The sequence below is a fragment of the Malus domestica genome, chromosome 11 (genome assembly GCF_042453785.1).
Source record: "Malus domestica chromosome 11, GDT2T_hap1".
Lineage (NCBI taxonomy): Eukaryota > Viridiplantae > Streptophyta > Magnoliopsida > Rosales > Rosaceae > Malus > Malus domestica.
The window spans coordinates 35747776-35768567 of NC_091671.1; the positions used below are offsets into that span (position 1 = coordinate 35747776).

The 20792-nt window shown below is 39.4% G+C and overlaps 2 protein-coding genes across 5 annotated transcripts; one reads left to right on the forward strand and one right to left on the reverse strand.

Moving 5' to 3' along the window:
* Window positions 1-9570: 9570 nt before the first annotated feature.
* On the forward strand, window positions 9571-14333 carry LOC114819655 (uncharacterized). Of its 3 annotated transcripts, none has more exons than XM_029089064.2 (7): window positions 9571-10537; window positions 11187-11599; window positions 11698-11750; window positions 12019-12056; window positions 12880-13273; window positions 13455-13720; window positions 13818-14333. In XM_029089064.2, exons 1-6 carry the CDS (start codon window positions 10521-10523, stop codon window positions 13677-13679), a joined length of 1140 nt encoding a protein of 379 aa, XP_028944897.1. In that variant the 5' UTR covers window positions 9571-10520; the 3' UTR covers window positions 13680-13720; window positions 13818-14333. The 3 variants fall into 3 exon arrangements, with proteins under 3 accessions (XP_028944897.1, XP_028944896.1, XP_070664805.1); XM_029089063.2 differs by having other exon boundaries at window positions 13455-13675; XM_070808704.1 differs by having other exon boundaries at window positions 10312-10537; window positions 11486-11599; window positions 13455-13675.
* Window positions 14334-17435: 3102 nt separating this feature from the next.
* On the reverse strand, window positions 17436-20413 carry LOC103444890 (multiple organellar RNA editing factor 8, chloroplastic/mitochondrial). 2 transcript variants are annotated; one of them, XM_070808705.1, is made up of 5 exons: window positions 19891-20389; window positions 18946-19043; window positions 18793-18858; window positions 18009-18215; window positions 17436-17966 (listed from the first exon to the last, which is right to left on the reverse strand). In XM_070808705.1, exons 1-5 carry the CDS (start codon window positions 20295-20297, stop codon window positions 17617-17619), a joined length of 1128 nt encoding a protein of 375 aa, XP_070664806.1. In that variant the 5' UTR covers window positions 20298-20389; the 3' UTR covers window positions 17436-17616. The 2 variants fall into 2 exon arrangements, with proteins under 2 accessions (XP_070664806.1, XP_028944899.1); XM_029089066.2 differs by having other exon boundaries at window positions 17436-18215; window positions 19891-20413.
* Window positions 20414-20792: the final 379 nt, after the last annotated feature.

Sequence of the window (20792 nt, forward strand, 5' to 3'; positions counted from 1 at the left end):
CCTCACAATTCTCTCAGAAATACAATATCAGTGTAGATGTAGCCTAAATCTTGGGGTGAACCATGATACATCTTGTGTTATTTACATTTCTTGCAGATTCACGGCCGGATTTACGTTGTTCCAAAACCTCCGGTTTTGTGCATCAACATTATTCATACCATGTTTTTATACCATATTTCTATACCATTTTACGTGGTATTTGATGTGGACAGCCACATTATTTGAAAAATTTACAAAACCCAAGGAAAGGAAAGAGAAAGACTCCTCGTATACCACAATCATCATTTTAATTAACTAGTTTTTCTTAATTATTAGTTTATTAAATAATGAACTAAATTTAAAAATCTGATTAATTCAAATGATGTGGCTATTCATATCAAATGCTACCTAAGGTGGTATGAAAATATAGTACAAAAACATGATATGAATAGCATTACTCTTAAAACTCAATATTCGCTCCGCTTTAACTCATCTCTATGTATTCCGTTAAATAACTGTTAAATTTAAGCTTATTTTTAACTACCTTCTTAAAATTCAAAATTCATCCTACGTTGCCTTATTTTTATTATTTTCGATTTTGTCGATGCCCAGTCATCATCTCTTCCTATTCTTTTGTCTCTCCTCATTGGAGGTGGATTGTCTACTCTCCCATTTCCATACTCTCCCCATCCCCTCCTGTTTGTGTGGTCATGGTTAAGCCACGTCAACATTTTATATTCCTATTACATTTTGTTTTATTATTTCTATAAAAAAATTAATATAAAATGTTGACGTGGCTTAACCGTGACCACACATCACATGAGGGCATGAGGAGAGTATGGAAATGAGAGGGCAGACAATCCACCTCCCTCCTCATCTCCTTTTCCCATAAACGAAATTCAAATTCCTCATCTGCTAAGACCCGTTTGGCTCCTCTACTCTATATCAGAGAATTATTAAAATAAAATAAAAATAAAAAAACACTCAAGGATTTTTTATGCTACTTTTCTGATTAAGAACACAAGAAATAACGAAATAAATGGAATTAATGACAAAGTAGCTAGAGATGGAGGGATAAGGGATGAATGTATGGAAAATGATTAGAGATAGGGGTGGAGAGCTATTTAACAGAATACACATAAACAAATTAAAGTGGAGCAAATATTGAGTTTCAAGAGGTAAATTAGGATTTAAATCGAGTTTCAGGAAATGTAACTAAAAAAAATTATTCTAAAAATGTATTTTTTAATCCACATTAAGCGTATTTGGATGAAAATAACACAAACAAAGCAATATGGAGCGAATTTGAGTTTTTAAGAGTTGTTGATGCACAAAACCGGAGGTCTTGGAACAACGTAAATCCGACCGTGAATCTGCAAGAAATGTAAATAACACAAGATGTATTGTGGTTCACCCCAAGGTTTGGGCTACGACCACACTGATATTGTATTTCTGAGGGAGAGAGAGCTCTGAGAGTGAGAGCTTTGAGAGGGGGTGAGAAGGCCTAGGAAATGGTTACCCCTAATTATGAGGGTGAGGGGTTCTTTTATAGAATAAGGACTCTTCACTTATTACATATTTGCATCTTCCTTTATTACATAATTACATTTAAGTCCCCAAATATTTGTACGAGATCTAAATACGGAGGCCCTAAATATGGTATAAACAGTAGTCCCCCAAGTCTTCAGTCAAGAAAGTCTTTTGGCTATAGACTTGAAATTCAGTCCATGTGTGGGCCGAAGTAACTAGATGGCGTCTGGCACTGATACTCGACATGAGGTAGTGCTCAATCTGAAATGATGTTCAACTAGAAATAGCACATACTGCAAGGCTGCTCGGCTCGTGGTTTATGTTACCTTGGTTGACTCGGCTTGTGGCGTTGAAGGTGAGGGAGTCCCTTTTATAGAATAAGGGCTTGCTCCTCAATACATGAATGATGGGCTAGAGTTGATGCTCGCGGCGAGGCGGTTGCTCAGTAGGCGGCGATGCTCTCTAATGGTGGTGATGGAGTCATTTTTATAGAATAAGGGCTCGCTCCTCAATACATAAGTGATGCGTTAGGAATGATGCTCACGGCAATGCGGTTGCTCAGCTGGCGATGTTACTCTCTAATGAAGGTGAGGGAGTCCCTTTTATAGAATAAGGGTTCGTTCCTTAGTACATGAATAATGGGTGCTCTCTAATGAAAGTGAGGGAGTCCCTTTTATAGAATAAGGGTTCGCTCCTTAATACATAAATAATGGGCTAAGTCCTCCAAGTATTTTTCATGAGGCCTAGTTGAGGCCTAATATATGGTACATAATGTAGTCCCCCAAGTCTTCAGTCAATAGAGTCTGTTGGCTGGAGACTTCAAATTGAATCCATGTATGGGTCGAAGTGGCGGTTGTTCGGAAGCGGTATTTGTATACCCTGCACTGAAGCTTTGTAAGTGAAGCTTTGCAAGTGAAGCTTTGAAGCTAGAGCTCTGTAAATGAAGCTTTCGAAGCTGGAGCTTTTGTAAATGAAGCTTTTGAAGCTAGAGCTCTGTAAATGAAGTTTTTGAAGCTAGAGCTCTGTAAATGAAGCTTTTGAAGCTGATTAACATGAGTGATGCTCATGGATGTTGTCATGAGTGATGCTCATGAATGTTAACATGAATGATACTCATGAATGTTGACATGAATGATGGTCATGAATGTTTATGTATGATTGTCATGAGTAATGCTCATGAATGTTTATGTATGAATGACATGAGTAATGCTCATGTATAATTTGGAGTACTGGGCGTACTTTTGATCACCTGGTTGGTGGCATGAAGGAGAGTACAGGTTGTACATTTCATCACCTGGTTGGTGGCATGAGTGGCTAGTTGCCAAATGATATTAGAGTACGGGTTGTACATTTCATCACCTGGTTGGTGGTAATAGAGGCAGGTTGCCGAATAATTTTGGAGTACTAGGCGTACTTTTGATTACCTGGTTGGTGGTAATAGCGGCAGGTTGCCGAATAATTGGGAAGTACTGGGCGTACTTTTGATCGCCTGGGTGGAGCTATTTTGGGCTTATGGGCCTTCGCCCTCTACACAACATTCCAGACCATTTATTTTGGGTTTTGCGGTTTTTTTTTAATTTTTTATTACCCTCTGATGAGGTTTATACAGATATATTCGAAAGATACAAAAAAATAAATTACATCATTCAAAAATAAGAAAAGTAAATTACATCTTTCTGGTGGGGTGTTTATTCCTTGCTTTTGCAGTGTCCCCATGTGCCTCTCTTTTGCTTTCTCTTTAATAAAAAAAATGATGGCTTTCTCATTTTGCTTTCTCAGAAATCAAAAAATGATGGCTTTCTCCTTTTTGCTTTTCTTGATCTCCCCGCTTCTTCTCTGTCCACCCATGTTGCTTTGCAAGGTCATCTTTTTCTTTTCTTGAAAAATGATTTCACATGGCTGTGACTGCTTTGGATATGTCGCTTGATGACATGATTAAGGGCAATATTCCTTTCTAAAGTGACAGCTGCTTGGACAACCTTTATTGACGGAGAGACTTTTGGACGATCCTGTCGGTGCTCTCTCATTCCCTTTCCATACGGACCACCATCTCTTCAAGCACAGCAGCAACATCTCCCTTGATGACATCATATAGATCGCCAAGGTTATGAGGAACTGATCCATGGCCGAAGGAGCTCGTAAACGATAAAGTAGATTCTCGGGATCTATGTCTCGGTGGGCTTCACGGTCACCGGCAAGGACCCCCAGGATTTGTAAAAGAAGATCGTCGTGGTCCTAGAATAACAGCCCCAGAGCTCCTCAACTTCGCCACAACCCTGGCATCCTTCGGAACTTTTGAACCCAACGGTGCAAACGACCTGGTTGTGGTGTTTAAGTTTGTCCCTGGTTCTAATATTGTCCTTGAGCAGGATTGGAATCCCGTGCAGCTTCGGCAACGGTCTGCTTCTGGCTGGTGGGTTGGATTCCCATTCCCGGCGTTGTTCGTCGGTGGAATCTACCTGGGAGAGCTGTCAAATCTACACTCCACAAATAAATGCATACCGGTCTGCTTCTAGCTGATGGGTTAGATTCCCATTCTCGGTGTTGTTCGTCGGCAGAATCGACCTGGGAAAGCTGTCAAATCTGCACTCTACATTCTAATAAATGCTTGCCCGTGGGGGAGAAAACGAATTAAAATAGTTGAATCCGGTGCAGTCTTCCAGATCATTGAGCTTGAGTTTGTAAAACACGAAAAGCGTGTAACAGAGCTGATATTCAATCTTTTGGCCAATTTATGTGGATGTACTGATGGGAGAGATCAGCTGTTGAAACATGGTAGAGGTATGCATGAGCTTTCCATTTTGTTGTCGTCGTCGTCGACGTTGAGAAGCATGAAGCTGAACCCGCAGTGGATATGGTTTGGGCAGAGAAAGAATAGCCGAAGCCATGCTTGCTTGCTTGGCCATCGGGTCCTGCAGATCCCTCGTCGTCATAACTCTGTCTCCCTGGAATAAGCCCTTCGTTTTGGAGAAGAATAATAACCACGGCTGTGAGATCAAGATCTTGCACTGCATGGAGGTGGAGAACGGGAATATCATGGAGAGTGTGAATAGCTATGAGGAGACGAAGCCATTGCTTTTGATCAGCGGTTACGATGATTGAATGCGCTGATCGAACGGTGGAGAATAAATGATAGGGTGAGCAGTTTGGTGTGAAAGATGAGTGTTTGGTGTGCCGGGGTCTCACCCCTGTCGCCAGTGGCCTCCTTACGTACATCACCAACATGCTTCAATATGATCTTGGGTTGTGCAAATTCACGGTGGAGGTGAAATATTGAAAGAGAACCGACGTAATTTTTTATGTCGATTCCCACAAACGGCGCCAAATGTTGATGCATAAAATCAGTGAGGACTTTAGTACAACAGAAAGTGTTAAGTTTGTGACCTTCGCTAGATTGCTCTGGTCATTAGTGTGGATAAGTATGTAAATGGATAGAGACAGGGAAGCAAACACAAGATGTACGTGGTTCACCCAGATTGGTTACGTCCACGGAGTAGAGGAGTTCTCATTAATTGTGAAGGGTTTACACAAGTACATAGGTTCAAGCTCTCCTTTTGTGAGTACTAGTGAATGATTTAGTACAAATGACATTAGGAAATATTGTGAGAGAATGATCTCTATTTATAGAATAGAGTTTCTAGTTTCATTTTGACATTGACACGTGTCGTGTTGTGATTGGCTTCTAATGTTGACACGTGTCGCGCTGTGATTGACTTCTGATGTCGACACGTGTTGCGCTGTGATTGGCCTCCTGGTCGGAAGGAAACTCTTTTGGGTCCTTAACAGTATAACGTTGACCAGTGCTCAGTAGTTTCAGGATTGGTCAAGTATGGTACAAACAGTGCTCCCCTAAGTTCTCAAGTGAGGGAAGCTACTCGGTTGGGGACTTGCAAGATCCAAGCCATTGAGTAATCACGAAACTTCTAAGTATCGAAGTGTGGTATCATTTTCACTTGCCTTATCTGTCTCATACGTAGATGTGTCATTTTCTCTAGAAGGACTCTTCCTCTATCCAGGGGTGGTATCTTTAACCGATGAAGATGTACAAGGTAATGTATCAATTTCACTTAAAGCTTACTTGTAGTTTCGGGCTTGGTCAAGTGCGATACAAAACCCTATAGTAGGAGTCCCCAAGTTGCCGAGTTAGGAGATTTGCCAAAAGAGGTAACAGATAAGGTAAGCAATCAGACTTCCAAGCAAGCAACATGGATCAGAGGTTCGACTTCGGCTTCCGGTTGATTGTTCTCCTTCTCCTTGTGTCGTAAACAGCAACAAGGATAAGGAGAAGCAAATGGAGAAAAGATGATATGAGATACTTTTGTTTTTTAAGAAGTAACTTTCCAAAGGCTTATTCTTGAACTGGGCTTGAGGGTTTTCTGGTTTCCTCTAGAGTATAAGGCCGACTTAAGAATTTGAGGGTCAAAACAAGTCCATCAAATCAAGAGTGCGTTCGACCTTGATGATATGAGATACTTTTGCTGTTGACGAAGTAATAGATGAATCGGCGCGTGTTCTGTTGCACTTGTCTCCACATGTTTCCTTGTATCCTTTTCACTTGCCCTATCTGTTCCTCAGGCAGATGTGGTATCTTTTCTGAAAGCATAAGATGTTGAAAATGAGTACTCGAGAGCAATGTTAGGTAAGTAATCGTGCAAGGGGTTCCAGGCAGTCAGTTCTTGACTGGAAGCTTGATTCCAAGTGCTGACTAATTGCTCTCTTTCTCCTTATCTTGCAGGTAAGAACAATGGCAAAGGAAAAGACAGGGAAAAAGCATGATATGTGATACTCTTGCTTTTAACCCTGATGATATGAGATACTTTTGCTCTGGTGTGGCTGGTTTGCATATGTATTATTGGGGGGGGGAGAAAGCTGAGTATTTCGAGAGGCTTCGTTGGGAGTGCCCTCTCAGATATGAGGAAGGGTTGAGCATTTTTGCAGGTCTGCCTGTCCGTGGAGAATGGAGGTTGACCTATATAGGAGTCTTCCTAACAACAAGTAGTAATGTTATTCCTTTACCCTTCTTGGCCGTAGCAATGTAGTAGGAGCTGCAAGCTTCACGTGTTTTAACTTTATCAGAGCACTTTGAAAAAGTGGTATGTGGTATTTGGAAAGCTGATGTTGCGTGTGAAAATTGCAGACAAGCTTTATCCAAGGAAATATGGCTCTCGAAGTTCGAAGAGCGATGCCTCTTCAGTTTTCGAACAAGCAATCCTGTCAGGGATCTGGCTCTCGAGATTCAAAGAACAGTGTCTCTTCGATTTTTGAGAAAGCAATCATGTTAGGAGTCCGGCTCTTGAGATTCGGAGAGCGGTGCCTCTTCGATTTTTTAGAAAGTAATCTTGTTGGGAGTCTGGCTGTCGAGATTCGGAGGGCGGTGCCTCTTCGATTTTTTAGAAAGTAATCTTGTTGGGAGTCTGGCTCTCGAGATTCGGAGGGCGGTGCCTCTTCGATTTTTGAGCAAATAATAATGTTATTCCTTTACTCTTCTTGGTCATAGCAATGTAGTGGGAGCTGCAAGCTTCACATGTTTTAACTTTGTCAAAGTGCTTTGAAAAAATGGTATGTGGTATCTGGAAAACTGATGTTGCGCGTGAAGATTGCAGACAACCTTTATCCAAGGAAATCTGGCTCTCGAAGTTCGGAGAGCAGTGCTTCTTCAGTTTTCGAACAAGCAATCCTATCGGGGATTTGGCTCTCGAGATTCAGAGAACGATGCATTTTTTATTTTTGAGAAAGCAATCATGTTGGAAGTGTTTTCTTGAATGTGAGTAAAGGTTGGGCATTTTTGCCAGTCTGTCTTGCCACGGAGCACGGAGGTTGACACACATTGGGACTTTCTAGTTATCAAGCAGTGGTGCTATTCCTCTACCCTTATGGGTAATAGTAGGGTAGTTGGATCTTCAAAATTTATGTGTCTAAACTTTGTCAGAGATCTTTGACAAAGTTATCTGTGATACCCGAGGAGCTGATGTTGTGTGTGGAAAATGGTGCCTCTTCGAAATTCGAAGGGTAGTGCATCTTCGATTTTTAAACCAACCGCCCTGTTACCCTTTCTTTTATAAGGACACCAATTGTGTGCAAGAAGTACATTCAGAGAGTTATTGCTTGTATGAATTTTCTCATTATTTTTGTACTTAAGAGATTTATTGCACCTCATTTCTCCTTCATCATTTCTGAGAATGTTTGGCCCATCCGATCGTCGTTTTGACTTGAACTTTGATGAAGAGGCAGCCATGCCTTCTCAAGACAACATATGGCACCCATCATTTTTATCCATTACTGGTCCTCTTACAGTTGGGGACTCTATGATGAAGAATGATATGACCGCAGCGGTGATGGCTAGGAACATTCTCACCCCTAAAGATAACAGACTACTTTCCAAACGGTCTGATGAGTTGGCTGTTAAGGATTCTCTGGCTCTCAGTGTTCAATGTGCAGATTCTGTGTCTAATATGGCCCAACGCCTATTTGCTCGAACCCGCCAAGTTGAATCATTAGCGGCTGAAGTGATAAGTCTCAAACAGGAGATCAGAGAGCTCAAGCATGAGAATAAACAGTTGCACAGGCTCGCACATGACTATGCTACAAACATAAAGAGGAAGATTGACCAGTTGCAGGAATCTGATGGTCAGATTTTGCTTGATCATCAAAGGTTTGTGGGTTTGTTCCAAAAGCATTTATTATCTTCGTCTTCTGGGGTTGTACTGCGTAATGAAAGTTGTTAGGCCTAAAGAAGATGAGGCCTAGGCAATTTTTTTTTCTTTCAAATTTTCAAATTTTTGAATTTTTGGATTTCCGAAAAAATATATATATTTTTTTTAAGCTTTGTAGGTGAAACTTTGGTGTTGAAGCTTTGTAGGTGAAGTTTTAAGGTTGAAGCTTTGTTGGGCATCATGAATTGATTTTGCTTCACACTATATTGATCAAGATAGTGTGAAGCTTTTATGTTGAAACTTTGTAGGTAAAGCTTTTGTGGGTTAATCTTTTGTAGGTGAAGCTTTTGTGGGTCAAGCGTTTGTAGGTCAAGCTTTTGTGGGTCAAACTTTTGTAGGTGAAGCTTTTGTGGGTCAAGCTTTTGTGGGTCAAGCTTTTATAGGTTAAGTTTTTGTGAGTCAAGATTTTGTGGGTCAAGCTTTTATAGGTCAAGTTTTTATGGGTCAAGCTTTTGTAGGTGAAGCTTTTGTGTTGAATCTTTTGTGGGTGAAGCTTTTGTGTTGAAGTTTTTGTAGGTGAAGTTTTGGAGTTGAAGCTTTGTAGGTGAAGCTTTAGAGTTGAAGCTTTTGTTGGGTACCATAAATTGATTTTGCTTCACACTATCTTAATCAAGATAGTGTGAAACTTTTGAGAATTTGTAGTTGTCCTCCATTGATGAAGCTTTTGTTGGTGAAGCTTTTGTGTTGAAGCTTTGTAGGTGAAGCTTTGGAGTTGAAGCTTTTGTTGGGTATCATGAATTGATTTTGCTTCGCACTATCTTGATTAAGATAGTGTGAAGCTTTTGAGAATTTGTAGTTGTCCTCCATTGATGAAGCTTTTGTTAGCACTATAAATTGGTTTTGCTTCACACTGTCTTGATCAAGAGTGTGTGAAGCTTTTGAGAGTTGTGGTTGAACTCCTTTGATGAAGCTCTTGTTGGCACCATAAATTGGTTTTGCTTCACACTGTCTTGATCAAGAGTGTGTGAAGCTTTTGAGAATTGTGGTTGCCCTCCATTTGTGTGAAGCTTTTGAGAATTGTGGTTGCCTTCCATTGATGAAGCTCTTGTTGGCACCATAAATTGGTTTTACTTCACACTGTCTTGATCAAGAGTGTGTGAAACTATTGAGAATTGTGGTTGAACTCCTTTGATGAAGCTCTTGTTGACACCATAAATTGATGAAGCTAATGTGTTCACCTCCTCCCTTTTTTTTTAGGGGGAGAGGGGGTGCTGCAAGTTTGAAATTTGAAAACTGTGGAAGTTTGAAGACTTTCAATGTGGGTTTTCTCATGGTTTGAATTTTGAATTTTGAATTTCTTTGGCCATGTTGAACCCTATAAGAATGAGAAGTTTCCTCTTTTTTCATTGTCTTCATTTGCTCATTTTGTAGTGATTTTTGGAGATAAAGTGTTCTTATAGTTGAGAGGGATTTCGGCATTGCTTTGCACCATCTTCAGGTTGGTAATCTTTTCCACTAGATCACATGCTTTTTAAGAGTAAAAGTGACGACTTTTGAGTTTTAAGAGAACAAAGTGGAATCAAATTGAGTTCCAAGGACTGTAACTAAAAATAAAATTCCCTTTATTTAATTGGTTCATGTTAAAGCGGAATTATTCTATAATATTTAGAGGGTTCTCTAAACTTTCAATTCATGTCAATGGTTTGTTTATGATATTAGTTGTGTCAATTATATCGTTACGTTGATGATTATTTTCTTCCATTTTGTACAATACAAATTTCTGAATTTTCTGAAGATGTGTTAAGTTTCCCTTGCTCTTAATTGTTGTCATTACTTGATTATCAATGTTCCAAGTCAATACAATTTTTCTTTTGCAACATTTTGTTGACGTATATTCACTTTAAAATTAATAATATTTAGGCATGTAATGGATTCAACAAAAAAACATAATTGTGATGAAATTAATCACTAAGAAAATGTCGCAAGTGACCATTTACCACAGTAGTGAAAGTGTGTTGTGCCCTTATATAACGACGTAAGTTCAAACTTCATCAGTGATTAATCAAATATCTAACTTATTAATACTATCGCTCGACTAAAACTAAAAACATAAAAATTTAGGATGTTGAACTGAAATGAAAAGATCATCGGACAAAATCAAACGATGTTAAAAAATAGGATTGTGGGATGTAGGACATTGCTAACGCTTTCTACCTTTTTATTTGATGGGCCGAGGCCCAATATATTTCTAGCCGAAGGGGCGGGCACCAATCCGCTTTCGCTCTCAAATCCGCGTTTTGCTTCAAAGCGGGTCTCTCTGGTGCGCCTCCACCCTCCGCCTTATCTTTCCACCTCGAAATGCCGGTCTTCCACCTGTAAGTTCCTTCTTCTTCTTCCTTTCTCTCTCTCTCTTTCCTGGAAAATTTACCCATTTCCTGAAATGGGTTTCTTCTATAACGCGTTTATCTCCTTACCAAAATGTCTACTGTTTGAATTATCTCCATAAAGTTTGAGCATTTCAATGAAATTTGAGGAAAAGCAAAAAATGTGAATGCTTCAATCTTGTTTTGTTATTGTTCTTGTGTTAGTGGAAAGTGAAAGTAGTGAGTGGAAGTTTTTTTTAACCAAAATTTGTATCTCTCATGGCCTCAGTGTGGATTTGGTAGGTGATATTTGATTGGGATTTATACAAATGTGGTTAATGTCCAGCAGACATGAGTTTTTATGGTGATTTTAGTGGTGGCATTGCATATTTGATACTGACTGGTTAAAGAGGGATTGTAGTTCAGTTCGTTAAGAGCATTCACCTTGCACCTGGGTACGGAGTTTGATTCCTCCGTTCCCCAATGTTGCTTGTAGCTCAGTTCGTTAAGAGAATTGATGAGGAAGTCAATTCTCTCTTGCCTGTATGGGAAATTCTTGACAGTGTTTTGTATACACTTACGTATACGTTCATTGTTTTGTGGTTGATTAGTTTTATAAAATGAAATCAGCTCCAGATTGATGTGTTTGAGTTTCTGTCAGGAGATTGGCTGCTCCACCATACTTGACTCTCAAGCATGTTCCACTGTTTGGTTATGTTGGGGAAGCCATTCACTTTGCACAGAACCCAGAAAATTGGAACTATTATTTGCCTGTTTTGAGGAATCGTTCTCCCTCGGTTGTTCTTGTAAGTTCCTTCCCTAGACTTCATTGTCTGGGAGCCGCGCACAGCAGTGCTGACATGGCTGAAAATTGTGATATTAATATTATGGACATCTGTCATTCTTTACTCGACATAAATACACATGAGAAACAAAGTTTAAGCAAGGAGGTTCCATCAGATAATGACGGCGACTCTCTTAGCAAGGAAGAAAAGGAGAGACAGAGACGAAAAAAAATAGGACAGGCCAACAAAGGGAGGATACCATGGAATAAGGGCAGGAAACATAGTTCAGGTAAATAGAAAGTAGAAACCGAGTGTAAATTTTTGGTTGGATTTTAAACTTTCATACATTTGGTTGAATCTGAAGTTGTGATCTTTCATATAATGCAGAGACTTGTGAGCGAATCAAGCAAAGAACAATAGAAGCATTAAAGGACCCCAAGGTGAAGTAATGTAAGATTCATTAAGTTTTATGATATTTTTCTTCAAATATTTGTGCTTTTGAACTAGCATATAAGAGTTCACATTATTTAAAAGGCACAATACAGTGTTATTCCTAAAAATGTTAGAAGGTTTGGTATTCTTGTTTGTGGATTTCCCTTTTTAGTTAAAAGTACTGCACAACTTATGCACAGAGAAAAGAATGTTTTTAATTCAATCAACTATTTTTCTTTCGAAAATTGCTATTTCGTTGACACTCACTATTTTCAGGTTAGAAAGAAGATGTCTGAGCATCCCCGTCCTCATAGGTACTCAAGTCTTTGTCACATATACACATATGAAACATACGAACTTCATAATTCCATGGGTTGTCTGTTATAATATCAAACCAAAATGAGGTTTAGGCTTTGAATGAGTGGAGAGTTATTTTTAGCTTGCTGCTCAATGTCAAGTGTGGCTGTTACACTTTAAAAGATATCTATTCATAGAGATGGGGAGCTAGACAAATGCTGTGATTGATGACTATATGGAAGGAAGTTAGGAACTTTGTGCCGTAAATTTTTCTGGAGACACCATGAACTTTAAATGCCTTCTAACTTTTGATCCTCGTTCAAATAGTTATTACGCCTTTATGGGCCACTGGATTTCATTTGATTAATGTTTGTAAAATGTTACAAGAATTACAACGGTATAATGTAAAGGACAACATGCACCCTAAAATTTATGTTTATTTCTATCTCAAATGCTCCTCTGAGTAGTTAGACAAGTTAATAATCATTCGTAGATAACGTTCGATATGTCCTTGCAAGTATTTTCTTACTTTTGCATTTGGGTGGAGAGAGAGAGAGAGAGAGAGAGAGAGAGAGAGAGAGAGAGAGAGAGAGAGAGAGAGAGAGAGCTTAGTATGAGGTTCTTTTAGGCCTGCTAGCCAAGTAAACATGATCACTTTTGTTTCATATACAGTATAGAAGTCAATAGTTGTAGGTTGCATGCAGCGCACAACTGCTGAAAGATCCATTTGCTATTGTAGACCCCTTATTTATCCTTTATGTCTTGCTCTGTGGGTGGCTGAGTCCCCAAGGCACATACTAACGTGGTACATAATTTGACAAAAATTTGACTTTTATGTAGTGCCGAGTCCAAGGCAAAGATGCGTTCTTCACTTAGACGTGTTTGGGGACAGCGTTTGAAGTGGAAACAGTTAAGGGAGAAGATTTTTCTTTCATGGGTAGAAAGCATAGCAGAGGAAGCAAAGAAAGGTGGGAGTGGACAGAAAGAGCTCCACTGGGATAGCTATGAGAAAATAAAACTAGAATTACATCTCCAACAGCTTCAGCATGATGCAGAAAAGAAAAAAGCAAAGGCAAAGGAGATGGCAAACAAAAGAGCAAAAAAAGCAGAACAAGCTAAAGCAAAAACGGTGGCAAGGCTTGATCACGAGAGGAAAGAAGATGGAGTAATTAATGAAGATGATGAAGAGTTGACAGTTCCTCAAGGGCTGAAACGTAACAAGAGATTAACGAAGGTAATTGCTCGTTAGCAGAAATTATGTAGTTCACTGTTCACCCTCAGTTTTGATTTCTTGGTTTTAAACTTTTAAGGGACCTTGCTTGATCGGTGTATTTATTCCTTTTCTGTAATGTTTTATAAAGTTTTCAATGTTGTTTGTTCGCATCTTACTGTATTCTACTCTTTATTCTTAATAGCTTGACAGAAAGACTTTAATAGATGGTCAAGTTGCTGCTCAACGGGATATAACCATGTCACATATCTCATCTTTGGAGAAACTGGACCTAGAGCTTGTAAAGAGAGAGAAAATTCGAAAAGGTGTTTCGTTTGCAGACCAGATCAGAGCTGCCAAAAACAAAAAAATGGAACTAGCTATGGTAGCCACATCCTCTATTCGTGCAGTGGACGAGAAACCAGGGTAGTATTCTTAAATTTCTGCATTTCTAGCGGCAGATTGAATAGCGTATGAGGCCAACCTTTTTTCTTTTGTAATCGCTTTTAAACAGATACAATTTCCTTGTTTTATTGTAGATTAATGTTCATTTTCTGATGGCTTGTAGGAAGAGAAAATATTCGGATTCTTGTACACATTTTTCCAACTAGTGCAAGAGTCCCCTCATTTCTTTACAAGCTTCATGCCAAATTTCCAATATTACAACGAAGAGTTCTTCGAGCTGCAATGCAATCTTTTCATGGGAAAAAATGTGTGTTCGGTGAACAGTCCTTACCGGAAACTTTTTCTCCGGCTCTCAGCTTTCTTAGGCATGAAATGTCCGGCTTGCCTTGCCAAAATCCATGCAGGTTGCATTATGGTGTTTAGACAGTTCAATTAAGCTGCAGATATCTCACAACTTATAGGATGTCGCATGATTTTTCTCTTTTAGTTTTAACATTGATCAAAAGCTCGCGGGTGTGGTCGATGGATTGTAATTTTCAGATTTGGTTTTTCTTTTACGGTTTGGTCACAAATTTATTGATCTGCATGGTTGTGTTGTTGATGCAAAATCAACGATAGAAGTAGAACCGTAGTCTGTTTTCAACTTGGACACGATAAGGAATTTGTCGTTCGTTTCTTCTTTAAAGTATCTTTAATATAGTGAATAGTCCATATCCATGTCAATTATCTCTGTCAAACAAGACCTATAGGTCGTAGATTTCTTTCTGCAGCTGAACTGGGTTATAGTGGTGGTGGGGTGGGGTGGTCGTAGTGGTGGTGTGCGGTCGTACGGATGGTTAAGGGCCATGGAACCACTTGCTCATCCCCACTGCAATCTTAATTACGGTCAACGACTATTGCAGCGTAAATACAGCAAGTCATCATCCTACTTATTATTATTGAATGAGTTTAAATTTGAGATTTGTATATGTCCACTAGATCTTGAAATTTAAACTCATTCAACAGTAATAGACAGGGTGCTGAGCATCATCATCACTTGAGGATGATGAGCAAAAAATATTTGCCATCTTAATGACTACTACGACAACAATAGGTCAGATATATAACTCAATAGTGGAATAAAAAAAAAAGAAAACAGAGTAACGTCCAATCTTCCAAGAAAAATCTTTTCACCAGGAAAATAACTTAGAATGTGAATTTTTAATTCATATGAAAAATCTTGATGTAGAACAGTTAATTAGCGGACCAAATTATGGAATACCTCTACAAGAGCCCCGGTGTCCGATTTGTGCCCCCAATACCGGCTAGATGAACACACTCACTGCTTCTCTATTCTTAGTTTGGATCCGAAGTTTGGTTAGGCGTGTTTAACAATGCTTTTAAAATAACTAAAAACGCTTCAAGATCACCGAAGGAGCTTTCAACAACATTTGGCAGAAAATCACTTGAATATTTTAAAAGAACTTTCCATGTGCTTGGGGCCTAAATAAGCTTATTATCTTTGTTGAAGGTCGGGTCACGACCCACCTCAACTCAATTTGTCAAGCAATCACTTCATGGTGCAATTCCGTCTTCATTGGAACTTGACAAGTTTCAAGGTACAACCCCTTCCTCTATTTGTCTCCAATCTAACCCCTTGAATAGGGTGTTGGATTTTTCCTCAAACCAATTCAGTGGCAACATTTTACGCAGTTTTGGGAGGTGGTACGTACGTGCGGCAGATTTTTCGGATGGTCAAGATAATCTCTTAGGGCTACTTCCAAAAGATATCAAATAATGCTACCAAACTCGAAGAACTTGCATTACCTCTGAATTCATTTATGGAGGCATTACATTAGTGATAGAATTGTCAACCTCACAATCCTTAACCTCTCTGCTCCCTCTTCATCAATGTATAAAATATCGATGATATCGGAAATATCGGAAGTTCAAAAACACGGAAATTTTGATGGAAATATCAGGATATTATCGATGTCGATAAAAATTGAATAAAAACCATGGAAATTGTAAGAAAAACTTGGAAATTTGTATTGAAACTTTGCAGGATATTTATTTAGTCAATTATCTATTAGTTTATCACAAAAAATTTGAAGGAAATGCATTGCATGATAGATATAACTGATTTAAGTTGATTATATAGCGAGCTGGCAAACATTGTGAGTGTAGAAAATATGTAGTAATTAATGAAAGAAGTTTAAACACACCATAATCATTTATATATAATGAATTAGTACAATATTTTACACTTTATACATTGCATGGTAAGATACATAAGTGACTTAGCAAGGTCTAAAATATCGATGATATCGGAAATATCGGTAATCCAAAAAAATATCGGTAGCTCAAAAACACTAAAATTTCTATGGAAATATCGGGATATTATGGATATTTTAGACCATGCTCTCCATCTGGGGAGGCTCTCCAGGTCAAAAATCATAACCCTCGATTTCAACAACCTACAAGGTTTGTTGCCGTAATCTTTGATGAATTGCACCAACCTTGTAGAACTACGTTTGGGACGAAATAACTTGGAAGGAGACATTACCAAGCTTAATTTCTCCGAACTTGTTCAACTTACTAAACCTGACCTATGTAAGCACAAGTTCATTGGTAAACTCTTTGTCCTTCCTCTCTCTTAGCAACAACCGATTGAAAAACGTCACGGGGGCAATGAAGATATTGATGCGTTGCAAAAGTCTTCGCACGCTCCTCCTTTCGTAGTCCTTTAATGGTGAAGGAATGCCATCTCACGATGACATGGTTGGTTTCAATTTTTAAACTTGGCGCGTTGTGAGCTCACTGGTCGAATACCTACCTGTATGGTTAGCAAAGCTAAAGAATCTCTTGGAGGTACCGTAACAAAACCACAGAGACAATTCGCAGCTGGTTGGGGATTGATCGACCAAGACTTTCTCATATAAGCTTGTCAATGAACCTTGTTTCAAGTGAATTTCTGAAAGAACTTTGTAGAGTACCGGCGTTGGTACGTACATGAGCCTATTGCAGCTCAAACAGATCGTTATGATCTCGAATCGCCTCTTTACACAGTCGCGGTGATAAATCCCGATAGCTTACCCCATAGATTGTCCTACTTTCCTCCATTGATGGATCTCTCTATCAACAACATTACAGGTAATATACCGACTGAGATCGGCCAACTACGGCTTTGCCAAGAGTTGTATCTAGACGACAACTTCTCTTGCAACATTCCAGACCAAATATCTAACCTTAAGAACTTAAAGGGTTTGGATCTCTCCAAAAATCATTTGTCTCCAAAAATCCATCGTCTCTCGCAAGCCTTCAACAATCAAGCCGTAACCCATTAAGTGAGTCTGCTGTATGAATCCTATAATGTCACTATACTCGGTTTTGAGCCAAATCTTTTGCTAGTTTCAATTACTCTATATCTTTTATTACTAAGTCAACAAGCACTCAGTTCCAATGCTTCAACGCTTACCGCAGTTGAGGGGATTCCAAAACTTTGCGGTGCTCCACTTCCAAACAAGTGTCGTATTGATGGGCATGTAAAGAACCGAGAAGAGGTCAATGAGCACCAACCTCTATATTTCCGCTGCGTTCATGTTAGCTGCGCGCATGAAAAGGTTGAAAAGATGGGTTTGCTAAATAACATCATCGCAGAAGCAACACAGGCAATCATCACAGTAGACTGCAAATTAACATGTTCCATCTAAACAGGATCACCAGACAGTCTGCCTTCTGTCATTATGTTCACTAACTCATACCGTGTACCAAAGTAAGACACGACTAATCGCATAAGATATGACCTCGAAAATGTAATAATATTCAGATGAAAGGCAACCAGGTTCCGACCACAGTTATATTGCCAAACAAAATATCATTCAAGACCACACCAATATGCCAACCTACGGCCCATCTCGAGCAACCTCGTTTATCTACACCATGCCTACAAGACTCATCATACCATATAGCTAGCCTCAAACTTAGTAACGGTTTGGGCCAGGATTGGCTCCACCGTCCCTCTCTGGCGTGTAGTTATTCTGGTATTGTCCAGCACCATTCCATCCTGCATTAGATGGCGGACCCATGTTGTTTGGTGGCACCCCTCCCAGGTTATTGGGAGGCATCTGATTGTAGTTGTTGGGAGGCACCTGATTGTAGTTGTTGGGAGGTGCCTGATTGTAGTTGTTGGGAGGCCCAGAGTTCCAGTTGCTGCTTGGCGGGGGATTATTGTAGTTGTTTGGTGGACCCATGTTGTGAGGCGGCATTGGAGCCCTGTTGGGGGGTGGAGGACCCATGTTGGGAGGCATCGGGCCTGGACCCATGTTGGGAGGTGGAGGACCCCTGTTGGGGGGTGGAGGACCCATGTTGGCAGGTCCAGGTCCCGAATTTGGGCCAGCTTGATTAGGCATAGGAGATGGACCGGTATTTTCCCTCCTCCTTTCAAAGTTCCTGGATCTGTCAAAGTTACGAGGTCTGTCATTACGTCTATTTCTCTCATTTGCTCGACTATTGTTTCTTATCCATTCTTCATGGTACTTGGGATCATATGGCACAGCTTGGCCATTAATAAAAGGTTCACCTGCCAAAACAAACAAGAAAGCAAACAGATCATGTATAAAAGAAATTTTCTGGTTAACTCAGTTGAAAACAATAGAAACAGGTATACAATGGAGAAAAAACACATGCTGCAGTTTAATATTACTATCACACTCGGTGACCAAACCACAATTCTTGGAGTCCAGAAATTATGAATTGAAAATTTAACATGGATCAATTTTTTTCGGATGCAATCAACACAAGAAACTGGTTAGTTCATCAGCACTAAAGGTGATGTTATATATGAAAAACTCTGTACACAATATTGACTAGGGTTGCAGAAACTAGAAAGCCTTCAACAGGGGTTTTTGTATTTCCCGGGTTCCATATAGCACTAGCACTGCTACAGCATTAACTGCCCTTTAGGATAACTTTCATCGGTAACATTCTAACGCCTCAAACTATCCTTTGTCAGAAAAAAAGAAAGAAATAGATCAAAAATCCAAATTTCAGACTGCCAGAGATATTCCAGAATGGGATTTACGACTTAAAATAATCAATTGCTATAAATAATTTGTTTTTCATTGAAATGCAACTTGAAGAAACAAGCATATCCGTACCTCCGTAATCTTTGTTCTTAACATCCAAGTAAGAATCAGGAAGTACCCAACGGACTCCAGGCAACTCTGCAAGAATTTTAGAAAAATACATATATGAAAACCCAGACAAAGCACAAGGAAATAATAAAAATCCCAACTGAGAAGCAGAATCACCTTTGATTTTGAGTGAAACCTCTTCAGATACAAGTGCCCCAAATGCATAATAGCACCTAGTTGAAACTGAGTAGATCTTCATTCTAGCTTCTTCCTCACTGCAGTTCAGCCGCCAACATACAAGCAACGTAAACTTGGTTATATGAATTGTCATTGCAAAACATAAATCACAGAGAACACAAACAATAGGAATACAATACAATCCTATTTGCTTTTGGTCTGTAAAAAAAAAAGTGATCCAGACCATGCTATACCAGATGTGATTAAGACCATACTATTTACGAGAACATTAAGATCATGCCACAAAGTGGTTATAGTTTAAATTTTGAGTATCAAAAATGAAGCTAATGAGTTTTGCTTTTGTTAGAACGTCAAACCATATTGTTCAACATTAAGAACAATTGTACCCCCAAATTCGGCCGAAATATAACAGTCCGAGATTGCAATTACAAAATGATTTCACATCCTACAACAGCCGTAGCGATCCCAATTCAGACAATAATAAAATAGTTGCATGCAACAATAAGCCATTATCTTTTACAGCACAGGATATAACATATAATGTTCAATAATCGGGCAGGTGCGTAACACAAAACAGAACTAGTTTCATACAACCAGATAATGCCAGAATGTAGCATGTGCATACAACCCTCCCCACAACAGAGAAACAACCTCTTGTATTTTCTCAAACAAAAGTTTACTGATGCAATACGAATCAAATTAACCCAAAACATTACCGTAATCGAAAAGGAGAAAATTAAAAAGCTACACCTTCGTAAAAATAAATACAGATATAAACTGAAACTGTATTAAAGAAACAAATACACTAGAAAAGCCATATAATTTATTAAACTCTCATTTCCAATTTCTAACTTCTCATAATCCAAACACATACAAATAAATAAATAAATGGTTACTTTAGACAGAAAACAATGGAGGTGTTACCTTCCGACGACGGTAGCTAGGGTTTTGATGTAGCTATTGATGATCTCATCCCTAGTGATGTCACCCTGAGGGGGCTCCATGACAACCAACCAGTGCTCGAAGTCACACCCATCGAGGAGGATCGTCTCCTTGGGAGGCCGGTTCGACCAGTTAGGGTTTGGGTCTCTGAGCGACGACGTGGTCGATCTGGTGGACAAGCACCGGACGATGGCAGGAGAGAGCCTGCCGGCGGAGGCCATGACTCCGGCGAGGGGGCGGAGGCGGTGGAGGAGAGAGAGCGAAGAAGAGCGAGATCGGGCGGCGGTGGATAGGGAAGCGGCGGAGGTGGCGGTGGTGAGGGAACGAGAGAGAAATGAAGCCATGGCTTGGGTCTTGGGAAGCGAGCGGTAGAAGAAATGGGTCGCCATGGTCGATCGCGATGAGGGTTTGGGGCTCTGATAAACCCTAGAGTGAGAGTGGGAGATAAGGGCGTATCTGGGTTTTCCGGAGGTTTTATAGCAGTGACTGAGTGATGGTAAGTTTCTTAAATACCCCTCGATTTTCAGTTTATCATTAGTATAAATAAAAAAAACTTTAACGAAAAACTTTCAGTGCTGTTCATTTTAATGGAAAATTACATTTTTACATTAAAAAGTCAATCATTGTACTATTTACTTTACCCTTTATTTTGTTTTTATCGTTAAAACTTAAAGTTTTCGAACCATTTTTATTAGTTTTCAAAATAGCATTCCAAGTATCTTCTAATGGTCGTTTGAGTCATTTCAACTTTTTTTTCGATTTGACAGCGGGACATCAAGTCCAAAATAAAAAGATTACATAAGGAGGAGCTTGTTAGAAAAAGATTGACCTCAAATTGCATGATAAATCTAAATGAGCCATATCATTATAAACAAACAAAATAT

What these genes read in the sequence shown, in the direction of transcription:
- LOC114819655 (XM_029089063.2), top strand. An exon ending in GGGCAGGAAACATAGTTCAG is followed by an intron (nt 11,600 to 11,697) that starts GTAAATAGAAAG and finishes CATATAATGCAG; the next exon opens with AGACTTGTGAGCGAATCAAG. An exon ending in GCAGTGGACGAGAAACCAGG is followed by an intron (nt 13,676 to 13,817) that starts GTAGTATTCTTA and finishes GATGGCTTGTAG; the next exon opens with GAAGAGAAAATATTCGGATT.
- LOC103444890 (XM_029089066.2), bottom strand. Translation starts at nt 20,297, where the DNA reads ATGGCGACCCATTTCTTCTACCGCTCGCTTCCCAAGACCCAAGCCATG. An exon ending in CTAGCTACCGTCGTCGGAAG is followed by an intron (nt 19,044 to 19,890) that starts GTAACACCTCCA and finishes GCTGAACTGCAG; the next exon opens with TGAGGAAGAAGCTAGAATGA. An exon ending in TAAGAACAAAGATTACGGAG is followed by an intron (nt 18,216 to 18,792) that starts GTACGGATATGC and finishes TTGTTTTGGCAG; the next exon opens with GTGAACCTTTTATTAATGGC.